Below are 20675 nucleotides of genomic sequence, written 5' to 3' on the forward strand. Positions count from 1 at the left end.
AAAGGCTGTCAGTGAGTTGAAATCTCTCTGCGGCGGTCTGCAGTCGGCATGACTCCATCAATAACAACAACAGAGAGGACGCTCCTCCGTCGCATGCAGGTAAAAAAAAAAGACAAAAAAACGAGTGTGTGATATAGATTTATACTTTAGAAGACAGCTACTCAATTTAAGCAACACTTTAAAAAAGGCTGCTTGAGAGTTCATATAATTGCTTTCCTCTGCAGCAGCTTCCATCAGTCTAATAGGCCTCCCTCTTTCATCTCATTGACAAAACCCAGATGATGCGTCCTAAAGCTGCTGTCAGAGCAGAGGCAGGAGTAGGTCTGGAGCTGACGTCTCCTAAAGACAACAAGAGGAGGAAAAACCCCGTCCTGAAATAATCAGCTGTTTGTGAAGATGATTACCTGCACATGAGGATTCAGTAAAGACTGCTGAAACACAGTGAGGAGTTTTAGTGAAGACCAGAACATCCACGTTTAATAATGTGCTCTTATTTCCTCCACATACACACATGATCTGCAGCTGCAACCTGTTATAATAATAAAATAGTCACAGTTCACATGCATGCTTTCTTTCATGTGAAATAAAAAGTGTTTTTGAAGATATGTGGATTCAGACAGCAGCAGCAGAGAGCACCATGTTTACAGCCAGCTGTCACCCTGTGAAGTCTTAAAGGTCGTGACCTCTGTTACTTTCTTTACACCGTGTGTTTGACAGAGACAAGTGTCTTTAAACTCTGAGGGCTGCAAACTATCTGCAGATCCCCCTCTCAGCTGACATGTTGTACATCCAACAAGTTCCTCCTGTCAAAGGTCAGGGCAGGTTATATGCAGCCTGATGGCAACAACTGGGAAAAAAGTTGAGGAGGACAAAAAGAGGATTGTGGTAAGTGAACGCCTCAGTATACTGAGGTAAATCAGACTAGTTGGTTTTGGTTTGGAACACAGCAGGCGCAGATCCTTCAGGTGGACTTTTGAAATCTCACAGCTGCCTGTGATGTGATGTAGACGTGAGCGTGCACAAACAACATCTCAGAGCAGGTGTGTGGACTGTGAAAGGAGGGAGTGAATCGTGGACAAAAACACAATCGGTTTGTTTACTTCCAGCTAATGATGGAGCCTGACGAGGACCAGGGTTCAGTCTGACTCAGTCTCCATCTTCCCCATCTTTGCAGAAGTGATGTTTGTTTTGTTCAGCTTCACTTCTCAGAGCCCCGCCCCCCCGGAGTCTGCTCTCCCAGGTGCTTTCTGGTTGGTTGATTTTGTTTTTGTTTTTAATATGTTTGAAACAGTCAAACTGTGGAAAAGAGCCACAGATCAGATGAGCAAACAGGACTTCCTATGTTCCTCAGACACATCTAAAAAAAGAGAGGAGTGACTGCTCTCACGTCTTCGAGTCACACAGGATAAACGGTAGAGATGTTGAGTTTAATGACCTGTGTGTTTACATCATCAAAGTGGTTGCATAATTACCGAATTGGTCATGTGAGGTCATATCAGAGCTCGGATGCTGGTGTTTTCAAAAGGCCGTGACTTGTGTCTTTTGTGCATCTTTGTAGTCTTGATGCAATGAATTGTGGGAATTGCAGTGCATACCTTCGAACAGTCTTTCCTCGAAACTGTTCGTGGTTGCGTGTTCGAAATAACAAGATGGACTGACCGCTGCACATCTGGCCAGCTGCTGCGTGATTACCACATCGTCTGTTTTCCAAGTTTACATTTTGAAAAAGTGGCTGGCGTTGCATTCACTGACAACTTGTAACTCTGACCCATTAAATCCACCATCGCGTTCAGAAGATCAAATCAAACAGTTGCCTGAGAGCGACGACCTCAAAGGCGTCGAGAGTCGACTCTCGGCTCAAAAGGAAACTTCACTTTGATCCGCTCCACGAAGGAACTGGACGACCAGAACGCGTTCAAAACAGAAAAGATACCACACGCTCCCGCTCCCCCCTCGGTCAGGCCTGGGGGAGCTTTTTAAAGGCTGCACCCACAGGTTCCTACCAGGCTGCTAATTAGACCGAGCGGCAGCAGATGGAGAGGCGAGAGGAGCAACTTTTTTACAGCTGAAACTAAACACATCATCCTAATTCATCTCATAACAGTCATGTGTTTATTTCTAAATTAAATATATCTTCCTTATTTCTGTCACTTTTCCTACTTGAAGCTTTTTATTTGAATTTCAAAAGCCTTCACTTTTAGCCTTTAGTCTTTTATTCAGCTGATGCTTTTGTGTCGGACTCAAACATTTCAGTCACATCCCAAAAGCTGGAGGATTTAGGAAGCCGTCAAACATCTCTCTGCCTCCCTGTCTGTACAGAGTGAATGCTGCAGCAGCTTCACAGCAGTGAAAGCGATGGGATTTATCCCTCCGCATGCCTTCTCACTCTGCACTGTCGGGGGGGTGGGGGTTGGGGTATGATGGATATCTGTGAGGCAAGTTATGAAGTGACTGGAGATCAGTGCAGGGGGCTCTGATATCCATGCAGCAGGCCGGAGTCACCTTGGACCTGCACCTTTTTAGAAAAGAGGATTTCTCACATTTTCAGCGTCTCCGGCTGAGATGGACATCGACTAAATCAGTCAGGCTGAAGTTTTCATTTATTCCACATGATGAAAAGCCCGCTGCACTTCAGCAGACTGAACCTGAGTCATTCTCTGTTCACACACAAAAAATAAATCACTTACTCAACTTGTGCTACATGTTCACTGAACGTCTCTACCAGGAAGAGATCGGATTATGTCCCATAAAGAGCTGAGGAGATTCTAATGTGTAACAGATGGTGTAATAGTTAAGAGCTGTTTTCAGTTTTCAAAAACATCTTGTGTTCCTCAGTGGATGGAGTTTTCAATTTATTGATTTTGAAGTCATTCATCAAAAAAAAGTTTTCTGGTTCCAGCGTCTTTCAAATGCATCCTTTGTTTCCCGGGCAACAAAAGGCTCCAACATGTGAATCCTTCATGGCCCAACCTATCCCAAGATTCATTGCAGTAATGAAAATAATATGTCAGTAATTAACACTGACAGAGAGCCTGAGGATCACAATGTTAAATGTCAGTAATGTGTTCCAGCTCAGTTCAACAGCTAACGGTACAACTGTTAAAACCAAGGGCCTTCAAACCTCAAGATTTTGTGTTAAAAAGTTACATGTTGTCAAGGTTGCTAAGCGACAGGAGCTGGGCACAGCTGGTGATACAAAATGGAAATCCCCTGTCTACGAAGGTGTGGCCCTTCGTAACCGTCGTAGACCGCGAAGACCAAACTGAAACGAGACGGTCCCTGAATTGGGACACAGCCATCAAACAGCTGTTGGGACATTTCACTGAAAAATGCAACGTATATATATATATATATATATATATATATACTTTTATATATGAGACAGGACTGAGCAACAAGGCATCTCTAGAGCCGTGCAGTTTGCATGGAAAATGACATTTATACACAACTAGCCAACACATACAAGTACCAAAGCATATTCAGCAAACTAATGCAGTATATATAAACATTTAGCAGGAGAGCTGAAGATCCACTCCCTGATCCTAAACTCCGAAAGTAAGGATTTGAAAATAGGCTGAGAGGTCAAGTGCAAAATGACGCTCAACTTGACCTCATGACTCATGCATGTGAAGGAACTCTGGGACCTCAAACTGTCCCAGCGTGTGATGGAGGTCAGAGCACGAAGAAGCAAATAGATCATCATCAGTGAAAAGTGTCAGGTGTGCAGATGGTTATGTCCCCACAGAAGCGGATCTACATAGTTTTGTTAATAAACCTGCCAGTGTTGTGATGTATTTTAATACTTGTATAAGTCTCTCTCAGAGAAGGGAAAGCAGACGCCTGCTGAAGTCTGGCACAAGAAGCTGGGAGTTGCACAGAGATAAACTGCTGGATGTGAGTCTGTGAGCGCGGCCGTTGCTGCCCTGTAGTTCAGCTCTTGTTAGAGGCCCAGACTGGATTGGACGCGACTATTCATCTGGGCTGAATGGGAACTGTGGGATCTGAAAAGGAGCTTTCTATTCACCGCTCTATCGGGGAGCCTCGCTATCAGCGCGGCTTACTTTGCATCAGAATAAGCGAGCGTTTGCTTGTCAGCCAGGTTGGTTATGGGAAGAAAACGCCAGGAATTTGGTTTTATCTCAGATGCTGCCTGAATGCAAATACAGGGATTCCTCAAAATGTGGAGACGAAGAAATTGTTCTAAATACTTAAAGGAAGCAAAGAAAAGAAAAAGGCTGCAGAGGATTTTCTTTGTCCTTTCAGACAAAAAGGGTCATGGGAAAACCTCCAAACATTCGTCAGGTATCACATTACTAAAGTAGAAGTAGTTCATTTCTAGCTTTGATTATTGATTGCCGTAACATCCACGCTTCAGTAACTGATAACTCAACAAGTGTTTTACTGAACTTTTTGATCATTGTGTTGGTGTCTGTATTTTAAATAAACAAAAATAAAGAATACCATGAACCCCTTGATGAATACTACTCATATTAGAGGTGATTCAACAAACCCTTTGGGTGCTTCACACAGAACCAGTTTGGTTCTGCTCATTTAGGCTTGATTTAAAAACAACCAGACCAGGACAGATGGTTTTCAGTCTGGTTTCAGGCTAAATCTGCTGTGTCTTGTTTGTATATGTGTGATTTTAAAGGTCCATATAGTATAAAGGTAGAAGTCCAAGTTTTCATTAATTATAAAGCATACTGTGAAAGTATCAAATTTACTTCCAAAAAAGTTTCAGTTTGTTTGTTGTAAATCATTTTTGATTGCTCTAAATATTATTGTGATTAATTTATTTTTATTTTGTGTGATTTTTTTAAAGGTCCCATATAATATAAAGATAGATGTCCATGTGTTGTTTGATTATAAAGCAGGTCTAGGTTCTATATTAAGAGAAATACACACAGCCTGTATTCAGAAACTGAGCCTTGAAACCAGCTGTCAGGACTTCTTGGAACTTTGTGATGTCACAACAAAGCAGTCACTGCTCTCAGCCCCACCCACCAGGACCCACCATCCAACCTTACAGGATTTGGTTTTTCTTTGACTGTTTTACCTGAAACCGCCTATATTTTTGTTGGATCACTCAGAAAACAGTCAAAACTTCAAAATAAAAGTAAATAATAAAAAACGTAAAGAGTAAAATATGAACCTTTAACATAAAATAAAAACATTAAATCCATCTGCAGATCATCAGAACTATCAAAGAGCTAGCCCCCTGTATTATTATGTTACGAGACGTCTCTTTATCACTATGTTTCCACCTTAAAAAGGCAGCAGTGGAGCATTTTCCTTTGGTCTGGATCAAGTGAAAGACTTTGAAGTACTGTAAAATCACAAAAATGTAATTGTGGCTAACAGACACGAGTCCACAGCATTATCATCGTTCAAACACACCATGCAGAGTGTGAAACTGCAGGAAATCTGCTGTTTTTGCAGATAGAACAAGAGAATTCATCCTCTTGCTGTTCTCCTCTCCCCTCCATCTGTCCACACTTGAGGCTGCACAACCTGCTCACAGGAAATTTCTTATTCATCACTTGCTGCGGCGTACAACAGCTGGAAAAGGCCGCAGATTAGAGGGGTGTAACACACACACACACACACATACACAAACACACACCTGAAATATGCAGCCTCCTCTGTCCTTGTGCAGCATTTTGTAGGATTTAGTGTTAATTCCTTAAATGAGAAAAATTTGCATATAAGCAAACTATAAATCATTTCAGTAATCCTTTGGAGTTTCGGTCAATAGCCAGTTTGAGGAAAAGCTGAATATCTGCAGTCTTTATTCATCATTTCTTGTATTTTCAGCCTGTAGTTCAGTGGCTTTTTATCCGACTGCAAACTGAGAGGCTCCATCTTCAGAGGGAAACACACAGAAACCCAGTCTGTGAACGTGATGACACCCAATGATGCTACTTTCTGAAGGGTGGCCTTTAAATCCTCAAATCCTCAAATCCCTGGTTACTAAATGATGAACATTTCACTGGCTGGATCGTGTGCAGCGGCCTCATGTCTACAGCGCTCATCTTCTGCTGCTCTTATCCACAGCAACTTCACAGAGAGAGCGAGAGGGGATTTAGAGTTTCGCTCAAGGACGCTCAGACCAGATACAGGATGATTAACACCGGGTCGTGGTGTTTCCTCCACGCAGATGGATGTGTGGTGTTTGGCAGCAGCTTCAAGTGACACAAATTCATCTTGTAAAATGAAATAAGTTACGTCTCGTGTCGATGGGGTCAAATACTTTACAGCTCATTCACTTTAAAGCTCGCCTCTCATTCCTGAGAGTTTCCTGAGAATATACTGAATAACCTTGTGAATGGCTGTCTTTGATATGTATTTGATAGATTTATGCTCTAAGTAACTCCAGTGTTTCTGCAGCAGAGGGAAGCTTTAGATTTAAACTAATGAGTCATCATTTAGTCTAAAAGAAAACGACCCATCAGATGTTCAAATATTCTTATATTGATCAACCATCAATCCAACAAAGACTTTTAATGTTATAATGAGCACCTAAGGAAATATTACATTACTGAGGTGAGTTCCTGCTCATTTCCATTAGTGCCACTGAGTTTCCCTCTGCTTTAATTCATAATTAAATTCAACACATCAGCTGTAAGTGTGTGTCTGGTTTTCAAACGATTTGTCTTTGACTTTGTTACTGAAGCCCAAAACTCAATTTCTGTCACTTCTAAAGAATGTGTGGATATTGAAACTGTTGTCAAAGAGCACCAACAGCAGCTGAACGCGACTTTAAATTCATTCATAACATTTACAACATATGTGAGAGAAGTGGCTGCAGCTTGAAATGTGTCTTTGACTGTGTTTTCCACTGTGGTCTGAGGTGATCACTTCAGTGTTCAGACTGACACTTTACAGCTGGGGGCTAAATCTCATCGGGGACTTCACGGACGACCCCCCCCCCAGCGATCAATCAACAGAGACAGAGAGAGTCTGCACTGCAGAGCTGAGTCCTCTCAGTAGGATGTAAAATCAATAGCCGCGTTTCCACCACAGGAACTTTCCTCAGGAACCAGGAACCTTTTGAGGAACTATGCGTGTTTCCACCACGGGAACCAGGGTCTAAATTTAGTCCCGGGGTAATTGATCAACCCCCAAAAAAGTCCCTGGTGGGGGGTTATACTTTACAAAGGTTCAGGAACTTTGGGGGGTGTGGTCTGCAGTGCTGAAACTTTCTGACTGGTTGAGTACTCGCTGCATTTTTTTTTCACCCACGATGTTTAAAAATCCGCAGCGAGTGAGCGTCACGTATAATATGGGATAATCCCATATCTGAAAATAAAATGCTGCGTCCTGTGTTGAATATATACAGGACGCAATTTGTCCCGTATTTTCGTTCATGTTATATCCTCAAAGTGTTGTGAACAATGTAATGTCAAGTAACAATTTCATGCATGATCTTCCTGGGACTTTAGGCCGCGTTGGAAACACAGACAACAATGGGCCTGAAGAAACTTAAAGAACGTAAAGTTCCAGGTACTTTTTGGTCGAAACACAGCTATTATCCGTGAACCCTCCGTGAGCGCACTTCAGTTCAACACCAATTACCCAGGTTCCCCTCTGTCCGGAGCTTTCCCATGGCAACCTGAGCTGTCTGCCCGGATCACCTGTGAGAGTTTAATAAGGATGATAAATGAGTTTCTGCAGGAGTGAGAAGTTTCTTATTCTGATTTATAATTAATGATCATCACCACATTGTTTAACAGTATAATTGTAATGTGTGAATTACAGGGAGGCAGACATTAGTTTTTGGGTTTTTTTTGTCTGAACATATCTCAGGACTAAATCTGTATTTTTATTTTTTTTATTTTTGTTTGTTTGGTTGTTTTTTTTTTAGAATAAAACCAAACTAAATTCTCCTCCCAGTCGATTCAAACACTGAGCTGGAAGTTCACGGACTGTACCTTTAATATGTTCTGCATATTGTTTTTAATTGCACATTTTCTCTCATCATTTTTCCAAGTTTTAGTTTTGTTTTTTGTTTTTTTGTCACTCTTCTAATTCAGTGACTTGTCTCTCAGGGCTTCCGTAATCTTGCCATGTGGTAAGTTTACATTTTATTTCTCATTTTTTATTATCGGCATCAGTTACAAAGTGACAAAATTGTAAAAATACAATATCAGTTTAAGAATGAGAATTGTTTGATGGGAAAAATGAATGTTAATAAATGTTTAAATAAAATATATGAAATATTAAAGGTCTAGAAAAATTCATGATCATTATTTAACCACAAATATTTCAGTATCAATTAGCATCAGTATCACTACCAATCATCTCCTTAGTAACCACTGACTGCTGTAGAAGAACAGCACAAACGATACAAAGCAGACTCCCAGGCTCGGTGATGTCTCATCTGTTTCCAGTACTCACACTGACGTCTCAGTATTAACGTGGTAATGATTTACTGATGTTAGCACTCCACCTTCGCCCTCACTCACTGGCTTCTATCGCCGTTAATCTCACACCTCTTCCTCACGGCGCATGGCGAAACGTTTCTCGGCCTTCGTTTGCCCGAGCTCCTCCTACATCGATCACAATTATCAGCCGTGATAGATGAAGTCGCCGCGGAAACAAGACATCCTCTCCACGAGGTCGGTCAACTAGCGGAAGTCGTCAAACTCAGCTTTAATCTCATCAAGAGTGTGTATGTGTGTGTGTGTGGCTGGGTGTGAGTGGCTGTATGTGTGTGGCTGAGTGTGTGTGTGTGGCTGCTCAAACCTGCCAAAAAGTTTATAGGGCTCCTGACGTCGTATAAATCTTATGTAACTGGGTGAACTTGGAGACTCGTTGGAAAGCCGAGTGAGAATTAAAGCTCAATTAAAAGGTTAAACGGCTGTTTCACCTCTGGACCAAACACCGGGTGAGGAGGGCAGCTGGTGTGTGGAGATATTTAGAGTTTAATGAGCTGAAGTGATGTTTGAGTAGAGCAAGAGGCTAAGACTGCAGGAATCACAGTGTCAGATCAACTCAGAGGTGCCTGACGGGGTTCAGGTCCGGGCTCTGTGCTGGTCTGTCAGGTTCTTCATCACCAGACTGGGAAGCTGGCAGCTGTTAGAGTTAAACCGCTGCACTGGTCAGTAGGATTCATCCTCTGGGGACCATGAATGTGTGCTCCCCTGAGGACGTGGTTTTATGAAGGTGAGACCTATGTAGACGTTGCAGGCTGAACCAAAATGAGACAGTCAGGTGTACGGAGGATTTCCACTTTGCATCACCTGTACCCACCCTTACCGCTGCTCCTGTTGCCTAGCGACCTTGGCTTTAAGACCTTTGGTTTTTAACAGTTCTAACATTAGCTGTTGAACTAAGCTGAAAGCTTTCTGTCAGTGTTGTTTGCTGCCATATAAGGCTCGCAATGTATGTTGGGATAGGTTGGCCCACGAAGGATCCACCTGTTGGAGCCTTTGTTGCCCAGGAAACGAAGGATGCATTTGAAGGAGCCTTCAAAATGAGAAAACGTAGTCGCACTGCTGTGTTGCAAACGGTCTTCAAATGCAACCTGATCGAATGTAACGGGGGAAATCCCAGATCTGCTTTGCTCAGATCTCTATGCCTGTAAATGTTTGAAATACTGAGAGGAAACCTGAGAAAAAAATGAGCTCTTTATATTTGCAATCGAATAAACACTCTTTGAGTTTGCCTTGCAGGAATTAGCCAGAGCCCACATCAGACTGAAACGCTGTCAGAGCTGATTACTGCATGAATCATTTCACACTTTAGAGGCAGACTCATCAATTTGAAGCCAGAATTAAAAAAAACAATTAGTCGCCAGAAGCTGCACAGTTTGACTAAAACTCTCTTACTCGTGGTTGTGTTGCAGGACTCGCTCAAGGACACGTGGACGATTGCACCGGTGACCCTTTAGCGACAGGAAGCGCCTCCTCTGATGTGGGCGCTCAATAGTAGCTGCTTCGACGAGAACTTAAAACAGAAACGAGAAAGAGAGAGCGAGCTCATTATGATAATAGGAACCGGCCGGGGAGCTTTTCAACGAGATTAAAAACAACTTGATTAACCCTGCTGTCAGTCACGCAGCTCCGCCGTGAGCCACTCTGAAATCCAGTGAGTGAAATGAGAATATACCAGCGTCCCACGAAGACAAAGATAACTGAAGTGTTGGACTTAACGAGAGACTGTGCTGATTCACAGTTGTCAATATGTTGACACAGGGAATATTAATTACTCTGCAATCAATCACGCTTAAATTCCCCCCTTTAAATCTTGTTGTGTGTGAGTCTTTGAAAGCTGTGGGATTTAAGGTGAAGCTGCCGTACATTTGAAGAGGATAAATTATTCATGTATCAGTTTCCTCAGGATCAACTTATATAGGTATCACTGAGGACGTGAAGCTGCTCACAAAACTTAAATGCCTCATTTTCATGAGAAGATAAAACCTGCTGTAATGAGAAAAGCAGTAGCAGTAGCTGTAGTTCCGATGCTGATGGCTGCTTAAAACTTTTTTACTGTTGCTCCAAGAGTCTGAATCATGAACTTAAACCAGAAAGAAAAATGTGGCTGTTGTTGTACTGGAGTCCTTGCAGCATCAACCAGAGATGTAAAACAAAGTCCAGGCTAAAAGATGATGGATTTAAATAGAAGGGAAAACATGTCTTGAAAATGATCTCTTTTTAATTGTGTCATTTTTTAAATTCAGTAAGAAAGTCAGAGCTGGATGAAGCGCGGCTCATCGTTTCTTCGACATCAGTAATCTCTAACGGTTGCGGTGAAGTCGGGGCAGCGATGCTCCAGCCTCCCTGAGTATCTGAAGCTCTGCTGTTATGACCTGACGGGAGCTTAGTGTTTCACCATATGGTGTTGTGGTTAGTCGGGAGCTGTTTTTGTGTTTCCGTGGGAAGATTAGCTGTGTGTGGTCGCTGTCACGCTGGGTCGTCACTACAAGACTGTCCATGTCTTCACTGCTGCATGGAATGACTTTCTCAGACATAAACACTGAGATAACGTCAGAGAACTTGTGACAGATTAAGTGTGTCAGACTGTATACTGTATACAGGAAATTACTTTTAATCTAATTAAGTTGTCTTTTGTGTAAATCTTTTACAGTGTGGACTCTCGATATTCCTGATTTTTCACTTAAAGACACATAAAACAATATTTTTCGTTTTCAAGAATTTTGTTAAATCTGGAAGGAAAGATTTTAGTTAAGCAACATTTTTTGGCAAACCGACCACAGTTTTGGGCTCATCTATGTAAGGACAGTAGAGGCTGTAAAGCTGCTCTCTACTGTTGCTCAGGAGGAGAATCAGATACATGATACATTCAAATTTACTGTGGCCCACAACCTGAGATCAAATCAGAGACAGGTTTGATTCACCTGTAGCTGCAGGACTGGACTCTGACCAGGCCAGCTGACTCTTCACTTGATGGAGGCAGATCAGGTTTAACTTCATGGGTAAAAGGATCCAAAATAACAAATCTAACAATCCTTTCAGAATAAAGTCTGTCCAACTCAACATTGTCACTCTTGGCCAAAGCAGGCCAAAGATTCAGTAAAACTTAAAGACTCAGGGGGATGATTCCATAGGGTTGAGGCTAAAATGCAAAGTCACCGAAGATGATCTTTTGTTTTGCAGTTGAAGCATTGGATGGATAATAGATTTGTACTCTACGTTTTGCAGGAAGTCAGTGGGGGGATGCAAGAACAGGGGTAATGTGTGGTTCTGGTTAATAGCCTGGCAGCTGTAATCGATTAAGAGCATCTTCACTGAGGCGTCTGTAGAGGGAATTACAATAAACGAGACAGGAGAAAATGAAAGTGTGGATTAATAGTTCAAGATGAGAACAGTATCTGTCGGGGAAATGATGAAAACCTAAATTCTAGTCACGATTGTCTCATGAGCTTCCTCAGGTCCGTCTGATATCTGTGACTCACTCAGACGTAACGAGCGCCGGCTCGGCTCAGACACACTCACCTCAGGTCTGAAAACCTCGTCTGGGACAAGGTCGGATAAATCGGGTCTGGAGTGGAGCTGGCTGCTTACGAAGGAGGAGATTTTCTCCAAACATGGCGCTTCCTTCCTCTGCGTCAGGTCTTTCACCAGCTGTGAGATGTCTGTGATCTGATTCACTTAGTGAACTGACTAACAAGCTAAAAGTGGCTTTGATGACACAGACAGGGTTTGAATGACAGTGAAAAACTACAATAAACCAAAACAATGCTGCTGTTAAAGTCAAGCTCAAGATGAAAAAAGCAAAACCATTTGCATTGTAGCGTTGCCACTTTAAAACAATGAAGTTGGAATAACATGTAATTTGTCCAAACTACTTCAGACTCTCCCCACGTCGCCTGATCTTAAACTAAAAGTGACATTTGTTTATTTGTGGCTTATTTGTTTTATTGCACAGCAGGAAACCACAAGTGCAAAATAGTGCAAAAAGTGTGCTGTGTTTGAATTGTGTAAACTGTTCCTTTCAAAATAAGAGGAAACAATCTTTAAAATCGAATTCTGTTCGCTCTGTTTAAAATGAGTTTTTTGTTTCGAAGATTTTTGGACTCAATCACATATTTCAATAAACGTCTTCAGATGGAGATTTTTTGTGTACATGTTACAGCAGAAAATTCAAGAAAGCTCTTGAAGTACATTGATTTATATTTAAAAGGTGAATGTATCTTTCAGCAGTGGATAGGTTTAGTGAGAAAAATAAGATTGAAAGGATCAGAGTGAGACTAAAGAGCTTACGATGGATGGTGATTCATCACCGTCCATTCAGTCTACACTCTACAGTCTGTTGTGCTGTGTCTCTAAACCTGTTTATTGTCTCGTAGTTTGTTTTCCCATCAGAAGAGGAAGTAGATATGTGGGCCATCAGGTAGGTGTGTGTATATGTGTGTGTGTGTATGCATTTGTGTGTGGAGGATAGAGCACACTGATCCAGGAGCCTCTAATCCAATCGGGGGTGGGGGTGTGGGGGGTGAGAGTCGAGGCAGGAGAGGATTAAGGGATTAGGGAGGGACAGATGCGACATGAGATGGCCACTCTGCAGCTGGCAGAGTGGCCATCTCTTGGTTGCCATGGAGACAGAGAGGGTGCAGGTTCAAATCCACCACAGTGGCTCAATACAACAACAAAAGCAGTTTCCTAAAAAGCTTAAATTTATTAGTTAAAATATAATTTCACATCATCTGCATAGAGGAGGATTCTCAGACATTAAGACATGAATATTTTCTGTGACTTTGCTTGTTGTTAAAGAGCAGCTAAATCAGTTTAATAAATACTGAAGTTATTTCTGGGGGCATTATATGCTTTTATTTGAAAGGACAGTGTAGTGAGACAGAGAGAAGGGATATGACATGCAGCAAAGAGATGGCTAGCTGGGAATCAAACCGGGGATTTGCTGTTCAAAACATCTGAATTGACATGGTATGTGCCTTAACCACTGGACTATCAGGTCATCCATGTTTAACCAAAGTTAGTTCAAAATTTTCCAAATTTTGAGTTTGAGCACAGCAGGTTAGCTAAATCTGAGACATGTCTTTTTGTTTTACATTCTCTCGTTAAGTTTCCTACCATAAACTTGTATTCACTTGGTTTAAATGTTTGTCTTATCTCAGCTCCATCACTTTGTCTGCAGCAACAGATTAAACAGATAGTGAGTTGTAACCTAAACATCTTTGTAGAAACTGAGGTGTGAAATTATGGAATCTACCTCCATGTTTTTGTAGAGTTTGACCTACAAAAATCAGGATGTATTCCTTGTAAATTTCTGAAATAACCAACTATTTGTCTAACATCAGCTTGACCTTGTTTCTCCAGGCATGATGAATGACTGGTTAGTAAGTAAAGTAGTTTAACTAGTGTTGTTTCCATCAAATCTCATCAAAGTTTTTCTCTCAGTTTAATAAAAGTCAGGTTTGAAGGGCAAATCTGAGACGCAGTAATGTATCAAGATGATATTGTTTTGTGGTAATAGTGTGATGGAGAGACAGGAGGACACAGCAAGACAGAAAATCACCTACTCTGAGCTCCAGGCGACAATAGACAACCCTCGCAAATCATCTGAGTGGCTTGATTGAAGCGATAACTCAGTGTAACACCGAGCGCAGTAACACTCACAGCAGCCCTGACCGTCCACAATAACACTTTCCTCCTCCCTATTATCCAGGTTTATGACGGTTTGTGAGCCACTGCAGTGTGAACAACCAAATGAGCCAGATGGGCTTTGGGATTGAATGACAGATTGAGGATTCGTCCAGATTATGCTGTGATCAGCAGCCAGACATACACATGCTCTGCCAGGGAGTAATCCAGCGGAGGGAAAACACCAGCCAGGACGGGCACCATGATACCTCTGGGCAGAATATCAACCGTGCTGTGGTCAACACTGTGGCTGCAGCCAGGAGGAGGAAGAGGAGGGAGGCAGCAGCTTGTTGGGACACAATGAGCTGATACCAGCAGTGGTTAAACAGTTTGAATAAACAATTAGGTTTGGTTAGGGAGGGTTATCTAACAAATATTTTCTTACTAATAAAAAGAGAGAAAGGAGATGATATGCAGCAAAGGAGCTGAGTGGGACTTGAACCCAAGCTGCTGCTGTAAGGACTGAGGTTAAATGAAACTCCAGGTGAACCACCATAAATGTGATGGGATGGGATGATTTTTGTGGGATGATGTTTAGCATGTTAACATCGCTCTCTGCTTGGAGAGCATTATTTTTATATATTTTTTGCCCATTGAAAATGACAGTGAGATCCTCCTCTAGCTGCCAAAGTGGCTGTACAGGCTGAGGATGGTGCTGGAACATATTCTTGTCCACTATCTAATTGTCAAGAAAAAGTCGATACCAGACACTATAAATGTCTGCATGACCCTGATTTTCACCTCAGATACTTCATGTTATTATTGTCATTTTGCAACAGCTCAGACTGGACTGGAACCTCAATCAGTCTGAAAGGAATCAATACAGCCAATCAATGACAGTCTGATGTTTGTGTCAGACTGCCCCCTAGAGGTAGAAACACGGATTTAACAACATCAACAACCTTGAAGAAGGAATAAAACTTGCTAAATAAATAGAGAAATACAGTTTTGATCAAGGAAAAAAATGATTATTGTCACTGTGTTTAAGAAACACACTCTACAAACCACATACTCCTTAATCTCAAATATCACACGGTATATTCTCTCTTAATTAATCTCAAAACCAATCTTCTTAATAACAGGATTTAAAGCCATGAAAACTTTTCCAAAAGTATAAAGTTTATTCATGAATTAGATTTACTTTTACTGTCGTTTTAACAAGTAATCATTTAAACCCTTTTTAAGTTGTTTAATCAACTACTGTAATACTGATTTATTATTTTGGTGCACAGACCTTTGGTTTATTAGTGATATGTGATTTGATGTTATTGATCTGACATGAGGTTGTTGGGCAGTTGACTTATGATGCTCTGCTGCCATCTACTGGTGAATTATCACCATGACAAGCACTGTAGAAACAGAAATGCAGGATTTTATTCCTTTACTTTTTAGAATATTCCCTTTTTTTTCTCCTCCCAGAGGAACTTGAAGTGAGGTCACCACAAATTCCTGATCTTCCAAAAATATATTTTGAATAATGAGGGGATTAAAGGTCAGAGGTCACTGCATACTGACAGTAAACGGAGCAAATGACTTGACTTTAGAAACAGAAAAAACAACAATTTAAAAATGAAAATAACCAAAAACCAAATTAAAAATCCTTATCGAAGAAAGAAACTAAAACACCAGTAACCTCAGTTCGTGTGTGTGTGTGTGTGTGTGTGTGTGTGTGTGTGTGTGTGTGTGTGTGTGTGTTTGTGTTTGTGTGTGTGTTAATCTCAGGTTATGCTCGCCTGCCAGGTGGTGACTCAGCAGCCTGGCAAACCTTTTCCAGACCAGCAGGAGGTGTAGACCGGTTGCCACAACGACGGCTCAGTCCCCGGGGGCCCGGCTGGCTCTGAGGACGCCCCGGGCCGTTTGAGGACGCCGTGTCCCGGGAGAAAAAATGCTGAAAGAGACACAAGAGAGGAGGAGGAAGAGAAGCTGACTGTGAAATGTTGCGGTGTAAAGTCTGTCTGGGCTGTGGCTTTATCCTGTAGGTGATAAACTGATTGTTTTGTTGGCAAAGGCGAAACTGTGAAATAAAAATGACTTTTAATAACTTATTTATTCATTTTTAACACTATAACATAGATTTAATGTAACCTAGACTTTATTTATCTACTTCTTAAGGAGAGTTTCAAGCAAATTTCTTATATTTTAATATGAGGACACCATTTCTTATTCCTTCCTGAACTAATGACACATAATAATAATAATAATAATAATAGTAATGATAATAATAATAATAACACATAATTCACTGAGAAAAAATTCAACACAAGCATGTCAAACAAAAAACAAACGCAAATGTAATATAGCTACCTACATTGAATTTCTATTTATAGAATACATGTACATATAAAATAAAAACATATATGTGATAATTATTTAAGAAGCCTGCTATCACACTTCCAGAATGTGAAGATAGACATGTTTAAAGTTAATAAGAAAAACATATATAAGCAAATAGAATTCTTATATGTATGTGTTCTTAATAAACTGGCATATATATAAATTAAATAGCCTATCTTTCATTAACATATGTGGTTACAAAATGTTTTACCATAAAAAAATCATGTTTTTTATATACGTAAATATATAAATTTAACTATGGGTATTTGCTATATGTCATAAACTTATATCTTCATATATTCAAGTGAAAATTATTCTGTTGACTTATTATGTCCTATTTTTAATTAATTAGGTCTCACTCCTGACACACGTTGAGCAGAGAGAGAGAGAGAGAGAGCGAGAGCAATGATAGATGATGCTCTCTTGCCCGGCTGTGTGACTCCAGTTTCCAGTATCTTTGGTTGTGTCTCTGCACAGTGTTTCAGTGTTCGACGCCAACAATGAAACAGTCTGTGGTCGTCCGCGTGAGGAGTGTATTTATCATCGAACAAAGACACAGTTTATCATGTAATAAACGCCTCTGTTCTCCAACACGCTGCCCGACCCGAAACACAAAGAGTGGATGGAGGTCAGAGGTCAGAGAGGGCGATGGAGGAACTCATCCAGGGAATTCAGCACACTATGAAGATTATTGACCTCCAAGATATACCTGCTTTGTCATAATGTTACACCACAAATCAGCATGTGATGGTTTTTCCTTTTGCAGCTGGAAATGTAAATGTTTGATTGGCCTGAATTACATATTATTTAATATAATAAGTTACATTGTCATGAAAGATTAGTAAAGCAAAATCCTGTATATACACTGCATCCACCCTTGCAGAAAGAAATGGATGAAGATTAACAAAGCAATTAATCTTTTATTCTATAGCTTTTGTTTTTGCCCTTCATGATACTTTAGGTTTCATTATTTGTCATATTTAACATCAAAAACATTTAAATAAACCTTTCAAAAGATGAAAATGTTGGTGATAAAATATCCCCTCTGTTGACTCACCTGGTAGAGCACACACCTTGAAGGTCTGGTCCCCAACTCAGCAGTCCAGGTTCCATCCTGATGTCCTTTGCAGTATTTCATCATCCTCTTTCTCTCTCACTGTGTTTTTAATCATGGAAAAAAATAACTTAAAAAATATATCCACTTTTATTTTGAAATTCACTTCCTGTCTTATAATATAATTCCCCATGTCTGTCTTTTGAACTCAGAAATTGAAACCGGAAATTTCCAAAGACACAAGAGTTGCATGTCATAAAAACGAGCCCACAGGTCGTCTTGTGCAGCAGGTTATTATGGCCCATAGTTACGTATTGTTGCTAGGCGACATCTCGTGGTCACAGTGATTATGACAGGAGCAAAGGGGAAAGTGCGGTGAAAGTATAGAGCGACAAAGTCCACATCAGGAGCAGGTTGTGGTGGATGGATGGGTCAACAAGGAACAGGAATGACACAGGAGAGCAGTGTTCGACTCCTATGTAAAACTAGCTCTTTAAATTGTAACCATGACAACAATGATTTGTGTAATGGAAAGGAAGTAGTTAATTTAAACAAAACTCTTTTCCTAAACTTAACCAAGCCATCACAGTTATTATACTAACCATGGTGACACAGTTTGGTACGCCGCTATCGGTACAGTCCGCGTGTTTATTATTGTAACCATGACAATCACCGTCCGGTACGCCTGGATGCTATTTCAGGAAAACACTCCTATGGGTCGTAACAGAGGGTTAAAAAAACAACCTATACAGTTCAGGTTGGAAGACTTGTTGAAGATGTTGTGTAAAATATATTACCTAATGATACTGACTAAACCTCATATGTATTTCTTTTTTTGTCTTTTAAAGAAATCCCCTCAGTTTTGGAGCAGAAACCTGGCACTGGGACATGTCAACTTCAGCCCGTTTGGCCGGAGCAGCTGTCGTGTTTGTGAGCTCTCTCTGGGCTGCGGAGGGCACACGTCTGGCCAACATCAACAGTGAAAAGAACGTCTTCATTAACATGCACGGCCATCCGCTTCCTCTGAAACGGGGCCTTTGTCGCCCAGCAGATGCCCCAACACAACGAGGAGAGGCAGATCTGGATCAAAGGGGGACCACAGATAGATGGTATACGATCCATGATGAACGGACAGAGACACACGGGGAGGCGTTTGGCGCATTTACGCTTGTTTGTTCATCTCATTGAAACTTAATTAGTTGAGGTGCTTGGCAAGGTTTTGGTAAATATATCTCAACTAGAAAAGACCTGCTGCTCCTCCTCTAAGTTATCCATTTTATGAGTTAAATTACATTAATAAACAGCTTCATGTGTGTCTTAATGAACAGCAGAAGGCGTGACAACTGACAGGGTAGATGGTTAAAATCTATTTCAATGTCAAGTTATTTGTTCTGTAGTTGTTTCATTCCTGTTAGCATGCTAACATGCTCACAGTGACACCACTAACCATGCTGATGTTTAGCAGGTAATGTTCACCATCTTAGCTTAGCATGTTAACATGCGAACATTTGGTAATTAGCACTAAACATAGCTGATTTGCAGGTATTTGTTCATGAACCAAAGTATTGCAAAAATTCAAGTGTCGACCTGATGGTGGCATTGGAGGAAAAGTCCCATAATTCATTAGGATGCATCCTCAGGCAACCATGAACGTCTGGATAAATTGCATGACAATATACCCAGTAGTTGTTGCACTAGTTGTGTTGGCTGTGGCTCAGGAGGTAGAGTGAGTTATCCTCTAACCAGAAGGTTGGAAGCTCGATTCCCGGCGTTTCCAGTCCCCGGTTTATTGGGCAAGATACTGAACCCGAGTGTGTGAGTGAAAGTTGAAATCTTATATCTTACTTTCAAATCTTGAAAAGTCCTCAATCCTTTCAAAATAAGACATCCTGTAACATTAAACTATCATTTTAAATTTCAACAATGTCTAGAAGTGAGTGAGACAGGCCCATCGGTGCTGGTTAGTGCAGAGTTGCAGTGGAGTGAGTGAAGGTGGACGGACGGGATTGGTCGGCAGTTTGATTGACAGGTTGGCTGACCTCAGCGCTGCAGCCTCCACACCACCACCCACCACACTGCCACAGTATAAAGGCTGCTGTCCATCCTCAGCCTCCACTCTCTGGATACACAACACACAGCTGCCTGCACTAACCCTGAGGTAAGGTCATCAGCTTTTTTTTAATTACGGGAGAAAAGAGAAATTGGGCTTTGTATTGTGCCAAAAGATCTGATAAAATATTTTTAATAATCTTAAGTTTTTCAATACCACATATGAAGTTTTTTTTTATATATTATATCTTATATAGTGACTTAAGTGAATGAGGCACTTTTCTGCACTGTCATGCTGATAAAAAATATTTTGGAAGTAGTATACACGGAAAAGTAAAGATATTTGTTTCAGTTGATGAAGCTGATTTGTATTCTCTATGGTTAGTGTGGGTTGTTTTTAGTTATTAATGATTTTCATTTCATGGCAACCAATCAATACAAGCAACTTAAATATTAATAAGTCAGAATTTTAACTATTTTTGCAGCTGCTATTTTGAAATGGATACCCTCTGTCACAGGTTTTTAGTTAATATCTGTAACACAAAATGGTGCAACCAGATAATAATGTGCTGATTATAAATGTCAAAGACAACAGGAAAAGCAAGAAATCTTGACTTTTCTTTCACAAATTAAAGTAATTTAACTTTTTCTGCACCATTACATTATCTTCAGATAAAAACTGATACTTAACAATCCAGGATTTTACCACTGGAGAGTGTAACAGCAAGTCAATCCTGAATTCTTTGTTCATCTGAATGTCGAAGGTGAAAAGACAGGTGACGATGACTGACCTGGAGACCTCGATGGCCACCATCATTGCAGTATTTCAGAAGTATTCAGAGAGAGAAGGAGACAAACACAAGCTGAAGAAGAGCGAGCTGAAGGACCTGCTTCACGATGAGCTGCCGGAGCTGATGGCGGTAAGACACCGAGAGATCCGGGTCTGTGGCGAGAAGCTCCAGCACTGCAGAAAAGTCTCAAAAGATGGAAATACTTCATATTATGATTCAATAATACGATCTGAACTGATACCAGCTAATTTGAATCGAGTTGTGTTTTCATCCCAACATGTTTAGTTTTCTCTCTGTCATTGTATTTGTCCTGATCTGACCTCT

The 20675-nt window shown here is 40.9% G+C and overlaps 1 protein-coding gene across 1 annotated transcript in view; it reads left to right on the forward strand.

Moving 5' to 3' along the window:
- The first annotated feature begins 19614 nt into the window (after nucleotides 1-19614).
- s100b (S100 calcium binding protein, beta (neural)) overlaps nucleotides 19615-20675 on the forward strand; it is a 2474-nt gene continuing 1413 nt past the window's right edge. Inside the window, exons 1-2 of the mRNA XM_023426929.1 lie at nucleotides 19615-19669; nucleotides 20325-20480. Coding sequence (XP_023282697.1) covers nucleotides 20343-20480 — 138 coding nt within the window. The 5' untranslated portion in view covers nucleotides 19615-19669; nucleotides 20325-20342. The remainder of the gene's footprint in view (nucleotides 19670-20324; nucleotides 20481-20675) is intronic.

Source organism: Seriola lalandi, unplaced genomic scaffold, assembly GCF_002814215.2.
Source record: "Seriola lalandi dorsalis isolate HSWRI2012SDOR001 ecotype SW California unplaced genomic scaffold, Sedor1 jcf7180002054850, whole genome shotgun sequence".
Lineage (NCBI taxonomy): Eukaryota > Metazoa > Chordata > Actinopteri > Carangiformes > Carangidae > Seriola > Seriola lalandi.